At 39.4% G+C, this 22,956-nt stretch overlaps 1 protein-coding gene across 1 annotated transcript in view; it reads left to right on the forward strand.

The window, feature by feature from the left end:
* The first annotated feature begins 4,854 nt into the window (after positions 1-4,854).
* Positions 4,855-22,956, forward strand: part of LOC117288935 (fibropellin-1-like) — a 34,779-nt gene continuing 16,677 nt past the window's right edge. The window contains exons 1-8 of the mRNA XM_033769808.1: positions 4,855-4,909; positions 7,076-7,351; positions 7,591-7,854; positions 9,523-9,750; positions 11,085-11,183; positions 13,991-14,104; positions 17,823-17,936; positions 21,556-21,669. Coding sequence (XP_033625699.1) covers positions 4,855-4,909; positions 7,076-7,351; positions 7,591-7,854; positions 9,523-9,750; positions 11,085-11,183; positions 13,991-14,104; positions 17,823-17,936; positions 21,556-21,669 — 1,264 coding nt within the window. The remainder of the gene's footprint in view (positions 4,910-7,075; positions 7,352-7,590; positions 7,855-9,522; positions 9,751-11,084; positions 11,184-13,990; positions 14,105-17,822; positions 17,937-21,555; positions 21,670-22,956) is intronic.

Here is a 22,956-nt window from a genome sequence, read left to right on the forward strand (position 1 = left end):
CCTTTAAACGTTGACCGTATACAGCTAAAGGTTCTGCAAATCTCACAATGTGGATAGCTAAGGGCTGTTAGTGCTCTCGTCTAGACTCAATTTTAAAGCTAAAGTCATAGCCTGAAAGTATAGAACTTAGAGCTCTTTGATACCACTTAAATGGCAAATTAAAGGCAGTGGACACTATTGGTAATTGTCAAAGACTAGCCTTCACAGTTGGTCTATCTCAACATATGCATAAAATAACAAACCTGAGAAAATTTGAGATCAATCGGTCATCGAAGTTGCGAGATAGTTATGAAAGAAAAAACACCCTTGTTACACGAAGTTGTGTGCTTTCAGATGCTTGATTTCGAGACCTCAAGTTCTAAGTCTGAGGTCTCGAAATCAAATTCGTGGAAAATTACTTCTTTCTCGAAAACTATGGCACTTCAGAGGGAGCCGTTTCTCACATGTTTTATACTATCGACCTCTCCCCATTACTCGTCACCAAGAAAGGTTTTATGCCAATAATTATTTTGAGTAATTACCAATAGTGTCCACTGCCTTTATGGGGAAAACCAATGCGTATTGTAGATAAATACACACGCCCTGAACTCAGGCTATACTTGTTTTCAATTCTCACTGTCATAACTGTCCATCAAAATAGCTCAGTCAGTGTCCGAAGCAGAATATTCCTCTCCAAAATGCCGGTCCTTCGTATTTAAAGCCATTATACACTTTCGGTACAGAAAAGAAAGAAAAAGTTCACAGATTTACAAATAACTTACAGGGTTTACAGAAGGTAATGGTGAAAGACTTCTCTTGAAATATTATTCCATGAAATGCTTTACTTTTTGAGAAAACATTAAAACAATATCAATTATCGTTAGCGAGAATTACGGAGTTATTTTAAACACAGATGAAGGCGTTTTTCACAATATTTTAAACTATCAACAGCTCTCCACTGCTCGTTACCAAGTAAGTTTTTATGCTCACAATTATTTTTCGTATTAAATTACCATTAGTTTCCACTGCTTTTAAGAAGACACACGCGAGTCCGTAAAGGTCACCAGTCAGGTAACCAAGTGAACAGATCTTACTTTATAGTGTCCCCTCAATTCAAATAAAACACCTTGACTGTTCAACCCCTAATGTTCTTGAAGATCACAGATAAACCCATTTACATCAATGGAGTTCACACTATCAACAAGAACAAGGTATCGACTGCACAAGGAACAACAAGTTATTCGTGACAAAGGAATGTTTTATTTTCTATGAAGGTCGCGGTATATTATAGCAATTTAAATAACAATTCAGCAAAGCTTCCTGCCAGTGCACAAAGTGCACATTCATCTGGGCGATGAAAAATATCAGTCTGAACTTAATATTTTTTTCGGGGGAAACTGATATGAAAGGGTTTCTGTAGGGTTGAATGGTTTTTCATTATTAGAGTACATTTGCATATTGGTCTTTTGCGAGTTTAACTATACAGCAGCCGCGCCCAGCCCGGTGTGCTGAAAAGTTTTGGGCATACCGTCCCCGAAAAGAAGTAGGGGTACAGGGACTAGTAACTTTACTCTAACCGATCTACCAGACAGTTGGTGGAGCGGACGTGGATTTTCTTTTGGGCGCATTTTTCTATGAGAACCAGGAGAGACCATAAGGCAGGGATGGCTGTGTCCCACCTGCTAATTGTCGGAGTTTTCCTCCTGACTACAAACCATGCTTTCGCACAAGGTAAGTTGTTATTCTCGTTCATGTATTATATACTACGCATTGTAAAGATAGAGTTAACAAACAAAAATAATGTGGCAAAATAATTGTCATTTCATAGCAGGTCAGACACTGCAAAATCCTACTGAAGCACAATCCACAAGTTTAGTTAAAAAAATAATCCTACGGGAACATCCCCTAACACTGTGTACAGTTTACAAACACGCAAATAGACCTAGCTCAAATTCACCCTGATGACAAAACTTCAACTTTTGATAGAGTAGTTTCCACACACAAAACAAACTAATTGGTGGTTCCGAAAGTCACTGGAAAGTGACAAGAAACTAATGGATGTATGTGGGGTTTTGCGGTAACACCACTTTTTACTAAGTTGGGGTGGTTCTCAAAAGTGTGCTGAAACCACAGACATTAAGTACCTAGGTTCTTTATGTATGTGGTTAAAGGCAGTGGACACTATACTATTGGTAATTGTGAAAGACTAGCCTTCACAGTTTGTGTATCTCAACATATGCAAAAAATAAGAAACCTGAGAAAATTTGAGCTCAATCGGTCGTCGAAGTTGCGAGATAATAATGAAAGAAAAAACACCCTTGTCACACGAAGTCGTGTGCGTTTAGATGGTTGATTTCGAGACCTCAAGTTCTAAACTTGAGGTCTTGAAATCAAATTCGTGGAAAATTACTTCTTTCTCGAAAACTATGGCACTTCAGAGGGAGCCGTTTCTCACAAGGTTCTATACCACCAACCTCTGCCCATTACACGTCACCAAGAAAGGTTTTATGTTAATAATTGTTTTGAGTAATTACCAATAGTGTCCACTGCCTTTAAGACCTGCAATTCGTTTCAGAACCACCCCATCTAAATTAGTGGAGATTATGATTAGGCCTACGTGGTGTTACCGATACTTAATTCCACCAAGCAAAGTTTCAAATCTTATGAATGCTATTTGGTTTTACGCTAACTGATTTGTGTTTAAAAGGCACTGTACACGTTTGGTAACTGTCAAAGACCAGTGTGCTCACTTGGTGTATCCCATCATAAGCACAACATAACAAACCTGTGAACATTAGTTGGGCTCAATCGGTCATCGAAGTTGCGAGAAAAAGATGAAAGAAAAAACACACTTGTTGGATGAATTTGTGTGCTTTCAGATAGGAATAAAAGACTTCTAGCTAAAAGTATTTTATTATTTTAGTGAGACATTACTTCTTTCTTAAAAAATACGGTACTTCAGAGGGAGTCGTTTCCCACAATGTGTTATACTATCAACAGCTCTCTAATGCTCCTTACAAAGCCAGTTTTTAATTAATATTTGTTTTGAGTAATTACCAAAGGTGTATCTTCCCTTTAATACTAATTTATTTGGTTTTACGCTAACTGATTTGTGTTTAAAAGGCACTGTACACGTTTGGTAGTTGTCAAAGACCAGTGTTCTCACTTGGTGTATCCCATCATATTAAAGCATAACCTTTAACAAATCTGTGAAAGTTTGGGCTCTATCGGCCATCGAAGTTGCGAGAAAATGATGAAAGAAAAAACACCCTTGTTGGATGAATTTGTGTGCTTTCAGATAGGAACAAAAAACTTCTCGGTAGAAGTATTTTATTATTAATTTAGTGAGAAATTATGTCTTTCTTAAAAACTACGTTACTTCAGAGGGAGTCGTTTCCCTCAATGTGTTATACTATCAACAGCTCTCTAATGCTCCTTACCAAGTCAGTTTTAAAGTGAATATTTGTTTTGAGTAATAATTTACCAAATATACCGCGCCGAGACCTGTGAAAATAACATCATCTGGCATATGACTGTGGTGGGATTCAAACCCACAACCTTTGCCATACTAGAGCAGATCGTCTGACCACGCTCGAACTGAAAATCTGGCTGAAATTGAAAGAGTGTTTAGGTTCGACGTCCTGCTATAGCTGGGAAAAAACACGATTTGAACTGTCGCTGTAGATTGGTGTAAGACACCTGCTCTACAGTGGCAAAGGTCTTTGGTTCGACACCCTTCCGAGAGATTGGCCGGTGATTTTCCATATACATGACTCGGACGTAACACTATTGGTAATTGCTCAAAATAATTATTATCATAAAACCTTTCTTGATTACGAGTAATAGGGAGAGGTTAAAAGTGTAAAATGTTGTGAGAAACAGCTCCCTCTGAATTGACGTAGTTTTCGAGAACGAAGTAATTTTCCACGAAGCGGATTTCGAGACCTTAAGTTTAGAATGTGAGGTCCCGAAATCAAGCATCTGAAAGCACACAACTTTGTGTGACCAGTGTTTTTTTTTCTTTCATTAATATCTCACCATTTCGACAACCGATTGAGCTGAAATTTTCACAGGTTTGTTATTTTATGCATATGTTGAGACACACCAAGTGAGAAGACTGGTCTTTGACAATTACATGTGTCCACTGGCTTTAAGGCACTGGATACAATTGGTGAAATTATTGTTCAGAATTCTCACTTGGTGTAACCAAAAAATATAATTACAAATCGGTGAAATTTTTTACTCGATTGCAAATCTTGTGGAGTGGGTCACTTGGGGTGACCCGAGGTGCATGCCGTCACCACGAGAGGGCGAGTGTGTAAGGGGCTCACCCGAGTGAGCACCGCGGGGTAGACCCAGGAAACGAACGCACCCAATAATTATATTTCGCCAATTCCGGAGAGACTCACTATGTAGGTTGCCCTTGTGCTGCAATCTGATCCACCCTTTGAAGCTAATGGAACTGTCCTCATTAGATATTCAAAGTTTTGAAGAGCCCGCTTTATAATGTATGTTCTTTCAGTGATCCTCGTCTTTTGTTACTTGTGTGCAGTCTGATCAGGTCTCGCTCGCTCTACGCTCTCCTTCATTGTCTTATATAATTCCAATTATATTGCAGGTATACCTTTATGTAATTGGGGAATTATGTAGGACGACAGAATAGACGCTCTATTATCTTTGAAAAGATTTCTCTATGGGACACCGATCTGAATTGGCGACTTCGGCTACAGCTACGGCTAGGGCGCGCGCGTCTGCTATTCTTCAACACTGACAGACGCGCTGATCTAGCCGTAGCTGTAGCCAAAGTCGCCAATTCGGACACGGCCTTAGTAGTCCTGTGTGTGGCTGTACTCAGTCTTGTGAGTCCATCAGAACATGGATCAGAATGACCAGGAAACATGTGTCAAAATGGCCCAGAATGGCGTCGAAAGTCAGCCTGACCAAAAATTAATAACTTTGTTAACATCAGTTCGGAATGCGGGTCCAAGCACGGCTACCATGGAGCATGTAGAAATAGACCTCCATGGCTAGCTCCCGTTTGGGTGATGGGACATTTGGAATCGGAGAGTCTGCGGCTTCGGCTTTGGATTCGGCTTCAGGCTCCGTGCTCTCGTCTGAAGCCCTAGCACTATGAGCACACTGAACCTATTGCTCTATGACTGAACCAAACACATCCCGGCCCCGCGGGGCCACCAGAGCCGAAGCCGTGGTTTCGAAAAGGGCCATCGAAGGGCATTGGTTTTTCGTTCAATAGAGGGCGTGCTTCCAATTATCTTGTTTACACTCTCAGTCTCAGTCTCAATTTCGCGCGACTCGGTGTCTGGCTTAAAATTCATGATTTTCTGGGATCTTAGGACTGGTCGGATTGATCCAAAGGTAAGCAATGTATACTTACTTGTCAGGTAATGCCCTTTTAAGATGAATGACGTTTGGATTTGTTTGCTGTGAGTCTAAGAGTTGCGTTTTAAAGTAATTATTTGCAAAGCCAAAGGCTAAATTCTAAAACGGGTAATGGTATACTATAGTATTAGTATTACTAGTTGCGATAACGTAATACTCCTGCTGACGGCGTTGCACCCTGGCTACGCCGTCGGCAGGAGGGTTACGTTATCTCAACTAGTATACTATGTGCCATCTTTTCAGAACCACCCCAACTCATTTAGTAGAGAGATGGTCATTACATGGTGTACCGCAAACTCTTCTATTTAAAACTTATTTCCACCATGCAAAGCAAAGTTTCAAATCCTACTTATCATAGAGGTAGTTGTACATGCTGTACTACTCTAACTCTTCTTCTTCTTCTTCCTTATAAAGTGCAGCCTTCAAATGGTTGAAAATGTACACACTGCGTTTGAGCGCATGTGTTGACTAAGGCAACAGGAATTTGTGTCAGGTGCAGATAGAATTATGTACAGGTGCGAGTAAAAAGCTGGAGATGAGGTTTACTTCAGCCGGGGGTCTCACCCGATCACTCATGATCACGCTGTGGAGTGTCACACTATCGGGTTGCACTAATACCGACAACTCACTGCCCGCTGAGGACAATTCGCGACAACAAATTTTACATGCACTTTAAAGTCACCTGGAAGTGGTATTTTGTAAAAATAAAGCTTTTGTCACTAAAGTATGTGTTTTGATGAGTGGCATATGAATGAACAATTAACTAAGGTTTAAAAAAATTAGTTTCCATATATGTTATTTACAAATGAGAGGGCGCTGCTTGTGACGTCAATCGAGGCACGATGAATCACACGCAGTGCCAACACAAGATAGTGAAGCTTGGCGCAAGCTAAAAACATGCCCTCATGTCACAGTTGAAACAATGCCTGATTTTTTCACGTTAGGCAAATGCTCCTTTAGGTTCGTCAGATCTTTCAGGTACCTTCTTCGACTTCCCCACTAGCTGGAAAAGTTGTTGGGATGGAGTCATGTTTTAGAAAAGAACTTTTCTCTTCATGTCAAAATTTTCTCGAAGCATGTCGGCTCGAAGTATTTGCGGCACAGCACTGGAAAAGACGCCGGACCGGACTACTTAGCAAACTGACCCGATCTTTAGTTGTTTGGCTGCATCCAGCAGCAATACATCTAGTCGACATTGCCGGAAAAATGCAAGAAAAAAAACTTTTTCGAAATGTACAAACTCACGACTAGGACTTGAATGTACCTGAACGTACGCGTTCGATCGAGGCAAAGTCTGCCTCGATTGACGTCACAAAGTTATTTCTATTTCCATCCAGGTGATTTTAAAAGAACATTTGTTTGAACATGTGTCAACCATTTAATATGCCGACTAAGAGTCATATCTAAATCACTTTCAAACTGTTGAAAAATTTTTTACCCCAAATTCAGTAACAAAATTGTTTACCTGAAGATGTAATCCATCTCCTTGCAATTTTGTAACATTTTTTTCAAGCCTTTTTAGAGTTGTACAATTCTGCCTGTTTTTATGGATGTATAATAATATGCAGTTTAACCTTCTCGTACGGGAATAAAATTTACTGTAATTTTACCTAAATTAGGGCGATGAATTGGTGGCGCCTAGCAGCAAACTTGCTAATAATTATTCCCTTGTCTTGTACTTTTTCCTCCACCTTAGACACCACACCTCCGCAAGTGTTCAATTGTCCAAAGGAAGATGTAAGAGGCAGCCAAGTAACTACCACCTCAGGGACAAGCCTTGCTACTTGGAACCCTATTTCTGCTTTCGATCTTGATAGCGGTGCTACACCGGCAGCTTTTTCAATGAGCCTGTACGGACAAACCACTTCCACTCAATTCCCATATGGGTTTACCACCGTTGGGTTTGAGTTTATCGACAACGTAGTTCCTCCACAAAATATTGCACTTTGCACGTTCCTTGTGGCCATACCAGGTAAGAGGGAATTTAACTGTAACCGGAAATGGTACAAATTAATAACAACAAATTGAAAGTAGATCCATTCAGCCCAGCCAACTGACTAATTAGTCAACTACCACAAGCCTGTAATGAGGAAGTTCCACTTGTGTTCAGTAGTATTATTGTACCAATTGCCTCTTAAACATCTGTGTGTATGGGTAAACCAAAATTAATTTTCATGGCATTCTCATTTGATCTTTTTTTTTCTCTTGTAGTCGCGAATGATGGCAATCCGCCCTCAGTAAATTGCCCTGGTGATGTATTCGTTACCATAGGCAGCGCTAATACCCAAGGTTTCGCAAGCTGGGATGAACCTATGGCCACAGATGATAACAACGTTGTCCGAAGGTCCTGGAGATCCCACGCACCCAACACCCTCTTTCCAGTGGGTGCTACAGAAGTGACGTACCAATGGATCGATCCAACAAATGATAATACTCCACTGGTATGCACGTTCACGGTTACTGTTTCAACTTCAGGTATGTATAAACCAGTCTCATAATAATAATATTAATGTAATAGCAAAGTCTTATATAGCGCACGTATCTACCAAACAAGGTACTCAAGGCGCTGAGTATAATACAAACTTTCAGAAAGATAGGTAATTGCAGTGATGAATTTTGAGACCAAATTATTTAGCACCTTATAATGATTTACAAGGTGCTACGGGGCGCAAACAGCAGCCAAAGCCAGGAACACCGGGGCGACCCCCTTCTCTTTTCGATAAGTGCACTGGTTTCTTTAACATGCCTTACACAACACATGGGACCAACGTCTTAACGTCCAATCCGAAGGACGAAGCAGTGGTTAAGTGTCTTGCTTAAGGACACAAGTGTCACGGCTGGGGATTCGAACCCACACTCTGCTGATCAGAAACTCCAGTGTTTGAAATCGGTGCTCTTAACCGCTCGGCCACAACATGTCTCACTAATGGCCATGTCACGCGAGGTGTCCCAGGGAATTCTGTCCGCCCGAGATTCAGTCCGCCAAAGCCGGCTGGAGAAGGTCGAGTTGGATATGGGACGCAGCCACGCTATATTTTCCGTATTTCCCTGAGCGCGCGTGTGATAACGTATTTATCTTCAAGCAAACTTGGCGCGTGACATAGAACACACAATACGCATGGTAGTGATATTAGCCGTGCAATATAGGTTTTTATCACCACTCCATTCTGCCAATCTGATTGGAGGATTAGCGCATACTTGAAGATAATGTTCGTAAGTGGGGGTGTAATTCTAAAATACGGCAAATTGAATTACTACAGAGTAAAGTGTTTTTGCGATGCGGTATATGAGAAGGTATCTTGCCAAGGATTCTGGGAAATTCACACTTAACAGTTTTCAACCAGATTTTACTTCCCTAGTTAAAGAAACTGGACACTATTGGTAATTGTCAAAGACCAGTCTTCTCACTTGGTGAATCTCAACATATGCACAAAATAACAAACCTGTGAAAATTTGAGCAGAATTGGTTGTCAAAGTTGCGAGATAACTATGAAAGAAAAAAAACACCCTCGTTACATAAAGTTGTGTGCTTTCAGATGCTTGATTTCGAGACCTCAAGTTCTAAATCTGAGGTCTCGAAATCAAATTCGTGAAAAATTACTTCTTTCTCAAAAAAACTACGTCACTTCAGAGGGAGCCGTTTCTCACATTATTTTATACTATCGTCCTCTCCCCATTACTCATTACCAAGCAAGGTTTTATGCTAATAATGTTGAGTAGTTACCAATAGTGTCCACTGCCTTTAAATATAAGCCAAGTAAAAATTTGCCTGTTGACTCTCCGGGTTTTTCCGAAAAGGTGTCCTTTTTAGTTTTTAAAGGTGGCCGCCAAACATTTTCATTCAAACTGGCCACCAGTTATTCAGTTTAAAGTCCTTTAAAGTCCTTGGAGTTACAAGTTCTTAAAAGATAAGGAAGTTTAATGAGAAACACACAGAAAAATTTGTCTTTTTGAAAAAGAAGTGTGAAATAGAAACAACTAAAAAAAGGATGTGGCCTCAAAAAAGGTTGATGGAGGGGATGATGAACTGGTATTTTGTTTTTATTTGGCCTTAGTCTCATGGTTTGTTAACTCTCTTCTACTTAATTTACCCTCTTGTTTTTTGAACTGTTCTAATGTCTCAAGCTTGAATTCTCTTCACAGGAACTGACAACGTCGTACCAAGTCTGACATGCCCCGCCGACTTTAGGACTTCATCAGCAAATCCAACTTGGACAGTCCCAACAGCAGCTGATGCATCTGGCGTTCAACCTGTCCAAGGCAGCCATAATCCTGGAGCTGGAATTCCTGTCGGTTTCACGACAGTTACCTACAACGTCAATGACAACAGCGGCAACCGTGCCTCTTGCTCATTTGTCATCAGCAGATCACGTAAGTAATATGGCTATACACAGTCTTTGAACTTCCCACTCCAACAATTGGCGGAGTGGTTTGCTTTCCTCAACTTCCACCTCTAGGACACCGCTTTGAATGCTGCCTTGGAAGCTATGTAGATTGGGTTTTCAGTCCCCACCTGATTGCGTGCTCTTAAACCAAAACATGTATTCTCTCCGTGAAGTTCTTGGCTAGTATATTGAATAAGTTTTGCTGTTCTGAGAATCCTTGGATTCAAAAACCAGAATGAAAAAATACTCAAACACAGAATCGGGTTTCAGGTTTAATTCCATACGGTTTTGAATTACATGTACAATGTAAGGCCAAACTAATTATCAGAACTTAATAACAGTATGGGGAGGTCGCAGACATGAAGCCTAGGCTTCTACATGGTCTGGCCTCTTCAAAAAGAATACACATACAGGTACATATGAAGTAACAGTCATGAGTTGTCTAAATAAATAAATAAATAAGCAATGCTTATTACTATACCTCATACATATTCATGACAGAGAGTCGAGTTCTCATTGGTCCATTCATCATCACTTGCCAGGTGTTAATTTGCTAACTACCAAACACGCACGTGAGTATTCACGCTAGTAGTAAACGCGCAAGACAAGAAATAGTTCCCCGGGAACTATTTTACTTGTCATGCGCACTACCATTGCGTGAAGTCATCCCCGGGCGCTATTGATCGTGGCACCGTTTTGTATACACGCACGAACAGCGCTCTCTAAGCGACATCCAACACATGAACAAACTTATCATGTGCATTTTGTTTCACAGTAATCATTTTCTCTTGCACAAAACTCATGTTCCGGGAACTGAATATGTATGAAGTATAGTAAAACAAGTAAAACATGTTTTTATTTGGGTGACTAGTCGATGAGCTCCCCTCGGTATTGGAAGTTGACATGGAAATTGACAATTCGCCTCAGGAACTGGTTTGGTAATTTCCAATACCTCGGGGAGCTAATATCGACTAGTCACCCTCAAACCATGTTATATTTGTATATTATAAATCTGACAGGACTGTTAAACGAATTTAACTACCACACAAACAAACATCAAGGAGAAGAAAAAAAACAGCAATTTAAAAATAAAATTGTACTTTTGTCATGCTATTCTTCCTGTTTTTATCGCATTTTTCTTTTGTACCATTCCACCCAGCGGGAGCTGACCAATATGATCCGGTTCTTAGAACATGCCCTCGAAATATGGAACAAGAGGTTGCTTCTGCCACAGTGCTGCCAGCTATCACCTGGACGACCCCGACCGCATATGACGCTTCTGGACATGTAAGACTCGTCATGAACACCCATTCTTCAGGTGATACCTTCCCATAGGAACCACATCAGTGGAATACCTGTTTGAGGATACTGTAGGGAAGACAACTCGATGCGTCTTCAATGTTGTTGTTACCGTGCAAGGTGAGTGCCTTCTGTGTGCTGTGAAGGACCCAATTTCATAGAGCACACAAATTTGCTGAGCATGATATTTCTTTCTTGAAAAAAACCCAGGATTATTTGTTGCATATTGCTTGATACTGGTATTCAGCTTAGTGTTTGCTTATCCTGAAAATCACGTCGAAATTTGGTTGGTAATCCTGTTTTATTTATATTAAGGAAGAACTTCATACTTAAGCAAATTTTTGTGCTTATTTCATGGCGCTGCTTAACTGTAAGCAAATTTTTGTGCTTACAGTAGCAGAAAAACTTGCTGAGGTGTTAACGTATTTCATAGGTTAGCAAGAATTTTAGGCAGCCATCTTTCATTCACAATGGATTTGTATTTTACGTTGTTAGTTTTCGTGCTGTAAGCACTGGAAGGTTGGAATGCCTTTTTTGTGTGCTTCCGGTAAGCAGCGCTATGGAATGGAAAATCGCCCAGTAAGCATAAAACCCAAGGGCCCATTTTCATGGCTCTGCTGCACGATTCTCCGCTTATTTGCGCAAGAGCCAAATTTTTGGGGTTTTATAGAGCATGCGCAGTTCACTGTGTGGTTTTACACTGTGTTTTACACTGTTCACTGTGTGGTTTTACAAGCATTTTGTGTATACTCAGTGTGAAATCTCCGCTTTAAAGCGGATTTCCGCTCTTTGAAATTTTCCCAGTCCGCATTTTTCTATGGTTCTGCTTTTTCCCATTCCTTGTTTTTCTTGCGGGCTCCGCTTTTTTCCCGTTCCGTTTTTATCTTCTTTTTATTACATCCGAAATAGATCGTCAAGCAGCACGTACCTGGAATCGGGAAGCACTTTAATTGCGATTTGATTTTGACATGTGAGTTGGGGGCTAGACCCAGTAAAATGCTCCGTGTTGGTCTTTCATTGGAGCCGTTAATTTCGTTTAGTGCGATGTCTATTTTACATGTACTTCAATGTGATTGTTCCATTGGACAAATAGAGGGTGCTTTACTAAAAAGCCAACACCTTGAGACAAGATTAGGCACACATGGTTTTCCCCCACGCGACGTACTTTGTGTACGGTGTGTATTTTTTTTTGCGACAAGTGAAATATGGCAGTCGACGACGAGGACTCATCACGCTTGTGGATTTATTTCTTAAGGAATGTTACAAAAATATCTTGAAAATGATGATTTACAACACGGTGTTACATGTAAGATTTGTGGCCTATGTTTCTGTGAATGTGTTGTCTACGCTTCAGTTTTTAATTAAAGCCCTTTATTACGTTCGTAGTGTTGGCCCAAAATCCGGACAACAATTTTCCGTTTTTTTTTTTCATGACCCGCTCACAGGCCTGTATACTGTAGATACATCATAAGGCACTATTAAAGTTCGCCCACTGAGAGTGTCTCATCCTAACCTCTCATTGCATTTGTACTGAAACCGCCCACTTTTGCTCAATGGCGTATGCATTTACTGCAGCATGCAGACTGAACAGATAATGTAGCCCTCAGAACTGCGGGCCTGCCCAGAACTACCAAATGGTGCCCAGCACTCCGAGCACTGTACTGCCCAGCACAGATTTCCCCAAGATTGTAATAACCACCAATCTAAACATGAATAATGTTGTTGAACTTGATGGATTTAGAGCCCATTCGAACCCACAACCTTGTGATTGCAAGTCCTGCAGTCTAACCACTTGACCACAGTGACATTGTTTCACACAGTTTGGAATTGTGAACTTAGCGGTTAGCTGGGGGATTCGAACCCACAACCTTATGATTGCAAGTCCTGCAGTCTAACCACTTGACCACAGTGACATTGTTTCACACAGTTTGGAATTGTGAACTTAGCGGTTAGGTGGGGATTCGAACCCACAACTTTGTGATTGCAAGTCCTGCAGTCTAACGACTTGACCACAGTGACATTGTTTCACACAGTTTGGAATTTTGAACTTAGCGGTTAGCTGGGGGATTCGAACCCACAACCTTGTGATTGCAAGTCGTGCAGTCTAACCACTTGGCCACAGTGACATTGTTTCACACAGTTTGGAATTGTGAACTTAGCGGTTAGCTGGGGGATTCGAACCCACAACCTTGTGATTGCAAGTTCTGCAGTCTAACCACTTGACCACAGTGACATTGTTTCACACAGTTTGGAATGAGACCTCAAGACTCTTTTTTGTACTTTCTCGATGCTATTGAGAGCATTTATTCACACGATGCAATTCCAAACTGCAATAATCAAGAATACTAGGGAACGCATCCCTTGTTACTGGGTTACCAAATCGCCCTCTCACAGGGGAAAAAAGGAGCATACTTGTAGCTGTATGTTGTCTCCCGCCTCCCTCATCAAATTTGTTCCGCGGAGTCACTTGCAGTTTTCAAGAAACATCAAAACTTTCCTGTTCAAGGATTGATTGCTTTTACTGTTCACCCACTATCAGTGCCATTATTTGTTTGCTTATTGTATAGTTCTTGTAAAGCGCTGTGGTACCTCGTGTAAGAGCGCTATATGAATGTATCTTATTATTACTAAAGGCACTTATGTGTTTATAAGTTCAGTGGACAGTTGTATCAGATTTGTATCATACATGTAAGTAGGGCTACAGACCAAAGTAAATTCAGTTATTTTCTTCAAGTGTTTGAATGTTCATTTAGTTACTTTTTCGAGTTCAAGGAGTCAAATGAAATCTATCAGTTCTTTCTCAGTAACTCATTGATTTGTTTCGAGACGATTAAATTTCTTTATCTGAAGGTTCTTTGTATCTTGATTTGGTCAAAGTTCAGTTGACATAATTTTTAACTTTTAACCGCACTTAAACCATGACACAGGTCCATGTGCAAGTGCTCAGTGCTTCAATGGAGGTTTTTGTCGGGTAACTGGCACTACGTTCACCTGCCAGTGTGCAACTGGATTCACTGGACAATTTTGTCAAACGACTGTCAGTACGTATAAATACATGTCCCTGTTCCCTGGCATAATGTGTCAGCTCAAATGTGTCCGTCCACGCTGTGTATAAGCCCGCCTCACTTTAATGGCAGAAGCAAGTGACCGCAGCAAAATGGAAAAACCTGTCAACCACATCTCTTCTTGTATTAAAAAATTGCCTTCAAAGTTCTCGATTCTTCCTCTCGCAAATCTTCCTTACCTCACTTCATGCCTAAACAAAGTCACTGCTGGGCTCCAACCTTTTTGAAACATACTTCTTAATGATATCATCTCGCACTCCCTTGGCACATGAATTCCTTGGTTTCAATCAGCCATTTTGTTTTAGATGGGTTAAAAATATAATGTAATATAGGGAGTTGTAATGTAAGCCTTCTTCATGTGCACCCAAAGCTATGAATTGATCACCCCTATGAACACCGTACACTTGACTCTTTACAAATATTCAAATGCCAGCTTAAAGGCACTGGACATTAGTGGTGATTACTCAAAATAATTGTTAGCATTAAAACTTACTCAGCAACAAGCAATGGAGAGCTGTTGATAGTATAATTCATTGTGAGAAACTGCTCCCCCTGAAGTAACAGAGTTTTTGAGAAAGAGGTACTTTCTCACTCAATTTAAATGATAACAAAAGGACTCCAGCTGAAGCCTTTTATTATGCAACTGAAAGCACACAAAGTAATGCAACAAGGGCGTTTTTTTTCTCTTCCATGACTCTTTTGAACTTTTCACAGTTTTGGTATTTTGTGCATAATATGCTGAGATACACCAAGTACCAATGGTGTCCAGTGTCTTTAAGACTCATCTCTATGAATCTGCTAACATTCAGTCCATTGCACTTCTCATCTCCACGTGACATTCTCTTGTCTTCTCTCTCTAAGTGTCTCAGCTGACTGTATTGAATAGGCTACCCTTTTTGTTGCTATGAAAGTCGCCACATTGTACATGTAGGGCAGACTGTATGCACGTCTAAACGCACACATCCAAGTAGCACGCAGCACGCTGTGTTCCCGGTTTGATTTCTGTGGCACCTGTCGCACACGTACACACACACGCTCACAGATGCTATATTGTAAATGTAGGGCAGGTTGTTTTAAAAAAGCCATTGGACACTTTCGGTAAACAGTATTGTCCAAGGCCCACACTTCGTGTATCACAACTTATATATATAAAATAACAAACCTGATAAAATTTAGGCTCAATTGGTCATCTGAGTCGGGAGAAAAATAACGGGAAAACCAACCCTTGTCGATATCGAGAATTGATATTGTTTTAATGTTTTCTCACAAAGTAAAGCATTTCATGGAATAATATTTCAAGAGAAGTCTTTCACCATTACCTTCTGTAAACCCTGTAAGTTATTTGTATAATATCTGTGAACTTTTAAATTTGTTTTCTGTTCCGAAAATGTCCAATGGCTTTAATGGAGACATATTCAATACGGTCAATACCGTATCTACGCCTTCGTACCTATTGAATCTCAATAAACTGTTCAATTTAATAGATTACTATTTTAGGATGCTTGATTCGAATAGCAACAATCTCCAAAAGCTTTCTCCAGAGGACAATTGGAGCATACTGATCGCAACGTCGAGTTGAAACCAACGGTTCTTTTCAGAACCACCGCAACTCATTAGAGATAGTCATTACGTGGTGTTACCGCAATCCTTTCTATATCTTATTTCCACCATTCAAAGTTTTAAGTCTTACTAATCTCCAAAATAATGCCATACCCCCAGCTGTAAAAAGATGTCCAAAAAAATTTGCTAAATATTTTCTTCTTTTTTGTCATCACTGGTGATTGCATTTGCAGAATGAAGCACCAACCATAGAACTCTTAGAAGCTGCAATATTTAAGCTCCCCCTCCCGCCTACAATGTACCTTTAACATTTGACCATTTGCACAGTGTTTTTTGAGTACTAATTAACAAGAAAGCAAACATCTCTCAAATATTTATAAGTGTTACCCTTCCCCTGCCCCCCCCCCCCTGCCCCAAATTTCCATCAGCTCGGAAGACGAAGCTTTTGTGTGATTAGAGACTTTGTTTTTTACAAACCCTTTAAAGCTACAAAATTCACCTGCCCAGCCACCCCCCCCCCCCCCCCCCCCCCATCCTGTTCTAACATTTAATGCATGACCCAAGTTTAATTAAATCATTTGATTTAATATTGCAATTTAATAGAATTTACCAGTAAGTTTACCCATCAATGCGCCGTTGATGATTTCTTTTTACACCCTTTATCGGCATTCAGGGTTTTTTTTTTTTTAAGTTAGGTTTGGTATAAAAGAATGATACTCTCTTGGTCAGGGACTTTACAGTCACAGTTTCTTTAGTAAATCATCTTACATTTGACTGCTCTTGCAAGCTTTCAACATGATGTAATAATTTTGATGATATAGGTCAGTTACACCGAACTATCAAGTATTAAGCTTGGGCGATATCGATTTATTTTATTCACGATATATCGCAGACAATATATCGCGATATTCGATATACATGTAATCGCGATTAATGAAATTTGACATCATCAGCCTTCAAACTCCAAGTGAAAGTTGTAGAAGAGACAGTCATAACATAAAAGAGGTGTTCTAATGACCTATTCTTCTGGTTTTACTCCAAACCTATGGGGTGCAAGATGTCTCAGCTAGCAAATACATCGCGATACTTAATCGATATGGCGATATATCGCGATTATCGCGATTATCGCGATATATTGTGATATATCGTGATATATCGATATTTCGATTAAAACCAAATCCATCCGATATCAAAATCGTTTCCAAATTAATACCGCGATATTCGATAATATCGTGATATCGCCCAAGCTTATCAAGTATGGAGCTTTTCTAAAAGGAGTACATGTAGGTATCATAATTCAAAATAACGAAGTGTCACCTAACATGTAGCCCCATAGTACCTTGCAGGACAATTCTGAATGTGCGCCTAGAAACAGCCGTTATAATTTGTTGTATATTATTTTACAAGAGAGAGAGAGGACTAGGTTCCATCCAAAATATAAATTCCACTATTCCAGTAGGTCATGTAGGTCAAGATTCTTGATATTTGGCATAATTTCGAAGGAATGTAACGTAGGACATTACCATCAGGGTACTCCTTGTACAGTTATACACAATCTATAGCAAATTGCGCCTTATGTTGGCTTTCGTGCCGAAATTTCAGGCGATACTCAATAATTTTTGTATTATTTTTTTTTTAACATACATTTTAATAGACTAATTTCGCAAAAAATATCTTTAAATCCTTTGTATTGCTCCAGATTGCACATTAGAGCATTTAAAATCAAGGTTAAAACATCAATTAGAAAACTTTTAGAAGACCTTGTTTGAATTCAGCGTCCTCCGACCAAGCCCCCAAACGTAGGTCCAGTAATGCCCCTCATTTCTTTAACATTCTGAGGAGAACCATGACCAGCTTTTCAATTTCAATTTCAATTTAATATTTACATCACGTTAAAAACATGAAAATTGCCTTCCAGTGTGCATCAAAATAATAAAAAAACGAGTGTTTTTATTTATTCTTTACTTTCTTCCAATTTTGCAAATTTTTATAACATTTTGGTAACGACTGTTGTCTTTAATTTTGTACTGTGAAATTGCTGAAACTGTGGTTTTGACAAAAGCTTAATTTTACCAAATTTGCTCGAGTACTTTAAATAACAAATTGATATGTTAACAATGATCATAATACACAGGTCAGTGTGCAAACGTTCAGTGTTTGAACCAGGGAACGTGTCAGGATCTCGGCACTACGTTCATCTGCCAATGCCTGACCGGATTCACAGGACAGTTTTGTCAAACTACTACTAGTATGTATTCCAAACGCATTTAAAATTTTGCAAAACTGCTGCATGCTCAAAATTGTTGGCAAATTGTCTCAAGCTGTACAAATGTCTTGTTGTTACATGTATTTAACAATAATAATAAAAACAATAACAATAATAGACCGTATTGAATAACCCCTTTTTACTACGAAAAGTCTCCATCTTATAGGGCAAACTGTATGCACGTCCAAACGCGTACATCATCCAAGTACGCAGTATGTAACATTCCCAGTTTGATTTCTATGGCACATGCACGCACACACACTCGCACACGCACAGACGTCATCTTGTAGGTAAGATATTTGAGCCGCATGACATCATATTCAATATGGTCTATAGTGGCCGTTTGTAATGCGCCATGTTAGTCTGAAGTACACTCCTGGCGCAGGAGGGATGCAGAAGAAAGTGAGCCTACAGAGAGTTAAAATACAATGACATGAATTGAATGTATTTGCTTTGATCAATGTCGCACATTAAACAAAACTATGCATGCTAATAACAATCTAAGTAGACAACAATAATATTATTGAAAGGACAAGGGGAGTTCCTTGTTATAGTTGCCGATGAAGCAGTATGCCATTGGCAGACTGACTCAAGTCTAGTGTTTATATAACAAGGCCGCTCACATGCATTGTACATGTAAGTCACTATGCTGGTATCATCTTGAATAAAGCTCAACTAGCCTCTAATACAGAATGCACAAATTGTTTTCCCAATATTAGTGCCATTATTTATTTGCTTATTATTTATTTCGTGTAAAGCGCTGTGCTCTGTGTAAGGGTGCTCTATAAATCTTGCTATAAGTTGTTATTCTAGTATTATTATTATAAACATAATGCAGGCCAGATCTTCGTTTTTAAAAGGCCGAGCGGTTAAGAGCTCCGGATTCCAGCTCTGCTGTTTGATCAGCAGAGTGTGGGTTCGAATCCCGGTCGTGACACTTGCTACATAAAATTGGGGAGGTAGTGCTTTCTGCTCTACCGGCCAGGCTTCGGACTGATGATACCCAAGCCTACATCCGTATGGACTGTAAAAGGGGTAACCCTGTTTCAGCCCTAGGAGTAGGTGGCAACAGCCTCTGGACAAAAATAATAGTACCCCACACCTTAAAGTGGCCTTCAGGCCTTGTGTGTCTGGCGACTTGCATAAAATTAAAAAAAAATTAAAAATAAAATAAAAAAGGGCACCAATGCATTTTCTCCTTGGTAAAGGGCAACATACAAGTAGGAGGAAACTGTAAATTTCTACTAGAGCATTTCAAGGGCACCACAGCAATTAAATGACATGGGGGCACGGAGGCGATCGCCCTTGTTGCCTTCGTGAAGTATCAGGCCTGTAACCAATGTGTTACCTTCTTAACAGCTGAGACCCAATTACTAATTATGAACCAATTTTCATGGCTCTGCTTAACGCAGACTGTTTGGCTCATAGAATTACATGCTTTGCAGTTTGCTGCAAGCATAGAACTCAGCCATGAAATTGGGTTTATCCAAAGAATCGGGTTATCCAAATAATCACCCACCTTTTAAGAATAAATGAGTACAAAATTGCCAACCATCAATTTGTAATCACCTTAAAGGAACACGTTACCTTGGATCAGTCGAGTTGGTCTTTGAAAAGCGTTTGTAACCGTGTTTTATAAAATGCACATGGTTAAAAAGATGTTGTAAAAGTAGAATACAATGATTCACACACACATGCCTCGAAATTGCACGGTTTTCCTTTTACCTCGTCGACTAACACGGTCGGCCATTTATGGGAGTCAAATTTATTAGTTCGCAAAGTAAAAGGAAAACCACGCAACTTCGAGGCAAATTTGTGTGGATCATTGTATTCTACTGTTAAAACATCTTTTCAATCATGTGCATTAAACAAACGGTTACAAACGCTTTTTATAGACCAACTCGTCCGATCCAAGGCAATGTGTTCCTTTAAATACAACCATCATTTCACTTGAAGGCCCTCAAAATTATCAATGTTTCTGAATTTTGATTTTCTTTTCCCACATTTTTATTTTTAAATCAATTTCTGATTTCCAAAATTATCTGACCAACCAGATGATTTGAAAAATAAACACAAATCCTTTTTGAAACATGAACAAAATTAATGATAATTCTGAAGGGACTCCTTATCGAACAACAATAATTGTTCAATCTGTGTTCTGCTAACAATGAATAAAAGAAAAAATTGCTGCTAAGCATTACCATTTACAATGTATAAGCCAATATATTCGTCCTATTGTACTTAAGTCTGATTTCCGTTGCCCTTGCAAAAAAAAAACCCTATGATTAAAAGGCAGTGGACACTAGTGGTAATTGTCAAAGACTAGCCTGCACAGTTGGTGTATCTCAACATATATCACGATATTCGATATACATGTAATGGCGATCAATGAAATTTGACATCATCAGCCTTCAAACTCCAAGTGAAAGTTGTAGAAGAGACAGTCATAACATAAAAGAGGTGTTCTAATGACCTATTCTTCTGGTTTTACTCCAAACCTATGGGGTGCGAGATGTCTCAGCTAGCAAATACATCGTGATATTTAATCGATATGGCGATTATCGCGATTATCGCGATTATCGCGATTATCGCGATATATCATGATATATCGTGATATATCGATATTTCGATTAAAACCAAATCCATCCGATATCAAAATCGTTTCCAAATTAATACCGCGATATTCGATAATATCGTGATATCGCCCAAGCTTATCAAGTATGGAGCTTTTCTAAAAGGAGTACATGTAGGTATCATAGTTCAAAATAACGAAGTGTCACCTAACATGTAGCCCCATAGTACCTTGCAGGACAATTCTGAATGTGCGCCTAGAAACAGCCGTTATAATTTGTTGTATATTATTTTACAAGAGAGAGAGAGGACTAGGTTCCATCCAAAATATAAATTCCACTATTCCAGTAGGTCATGTAGGTCAAGATTCTTGATATTTGGCATAATTTCGAAGGAATGTAACGTAGGACATTACCATCAGGGTACTCCTTGTACAGTTATACACAATCTATAGCAAATTGCGCCTTATGTTGGCTTTCGTGCCGAAATTTCAGGCGATACTCAATAATTTTTGTATTATTTTTTTTTTAACATACATTTTAATAGACTAATTTCGCAAAAAATATCTTGATAAAATCCTTTGTATTGCTCCAGATTGCACATTAGAGCATTTAAAATCAAGGTTAAAACATCAATTAGAAAACTTTTAGAAGACCTTGTTTGAATTCAGCGTCCTCCGACCAAGCCCCCAAACGTAGGTCCAGTAATGCCCCTCATTTCTTTAACATTCTGAGGAGAACCATGACCAGCTTTTCAATTTCAATTTCAATTTAATATTTACATCACGTTAAAAACATGAAAATTGCCTTCCAGTGTGCATCAAAATAATAAAAAAACGAGTGTTTTTATTTATTCTTTACTTTCTTCCAATTTTGCAAATTTTTATAACATTTTGGTAACGACTGTTGTCTTTAATTTTGTACTGTGAAAATTGCTGAAACTGTGGTTTTGACAAAAGCTTAATTTTACCAAATTTGCTCGAGTACTTTAAATAACAAATTGATATGTTAACAATGATCATAATACACAGGTCAGTGTGCAAACGTTCAGTGTTTGAACCAGGGAACGTGTCAGGATCTCGGCACTACGTTCATCTGCCAATGCCTGACCGGATTCACAGGACAGTTTTGTCAAACTACTACTAGTATGTATTCCAAACGCATTTAAAATTTTGCAAAACTGCTGCATGCTCAAAATTGTTGGCAAATTGTCTCAAGCTGTACAAATGTCTTGTTGTTACATGTATTTAACAATAATAATAAAAACAATAACAATAATAGACCGTATTGAATAACCCCTTTTTACTACGAAAAGTCTCCATCTTATAGGGCAAACTGTATGCGCGTCCAAACGCGTACATCATCCAAGTACGCAGTATGTAACATTCCCAGTTTGATTTCTATGGCACATGCACGCACACACACTCGCACACGCACAGACGTCATCTTGTAGGTAAGATATTTGAGCCGCATGACATCATATTCAATATGGTCTATAGTGGCCGTTTGTAATGCGCCATGTTAGTCTGAAGTACACTCCTGGCGCAGGAGGGATGCAGAAGAAAGTGAGCCTACAGAGAGTTAAAATACAATGACATGAATTGAATGTATTTGCTTTGATCAATGTCGCACATTAAACAAAACTATGCATGCTAATAACAATCTAAGTAGACAACAATAATATTATTGAAAGGACAAGGGGAGTTCCTTGTTATAGTTGCCGATGAAGCAGTATGCCATTGGCAGACTGACTCAAGTCTAGTGTTTATATAACATGGCCGCTCACATGCATTGTACATGTAAGTCACTATGCTGGTATCATCTTGAATAAAGCTCAACTAGCCTCTAATACAGAATGCACAAATTGTTTTCCCAATATTAGTGCCATTATTTATTTGCTTATTATTTATTTCGTGTAAAGCGCTGTGCTCTGTGTAAGGGTGCTCTATAAATCTTGCTATAAGTTGTTATTCTAGTATTATTATTATAAACATAATGCAGGCCAGATCTTCGTTTTTAAAAGGCCGAGCGGTTAAGAGCTCCGGATTCCAGCTCTGCTGTTTGATCAGCAGAGTGTGGGTTCGAATCCCGGTCGTGACACTTGCTACATAAAATTGGGGAGGTAGTGCTTTCTGCTCTACCGGCCAGGCTTCGGACTGATGATACCCAAGCCTACATGTACATCCGTATGGACTGTAAAAGGGGTAACCCTGTTTCAGCCCTAGGAGTAGGTGGCAACAGCCTCTGGACAAAAATAATAGTACCCCACACCTTAAAGTGGCCTTCAGGCCTTGTGTGTCTGGCGACTTGCATAAAATTAAAAAAAAATTAAAAATAAAATAAAAAAGGGCACCAATGCATTTTCTCCTTGGTAAAGGGCAACATACAAGTAGGAGGAAACTGTAAATTTCTACTAGAGCATTTCAAGGGCA

This window comes from Asterias rubens, chromosome 4 (assembly GCF_902459465.1).
Source record: "Asterias rubens chromosome 4, eAstRub1.3, whole genome shotgun sequence".
NCBI lineage: Eukaryota > Metazoa > Echinodermata > Asteroidea > Forcipulatida > Asteriidae > Asterias > Asterias rubens.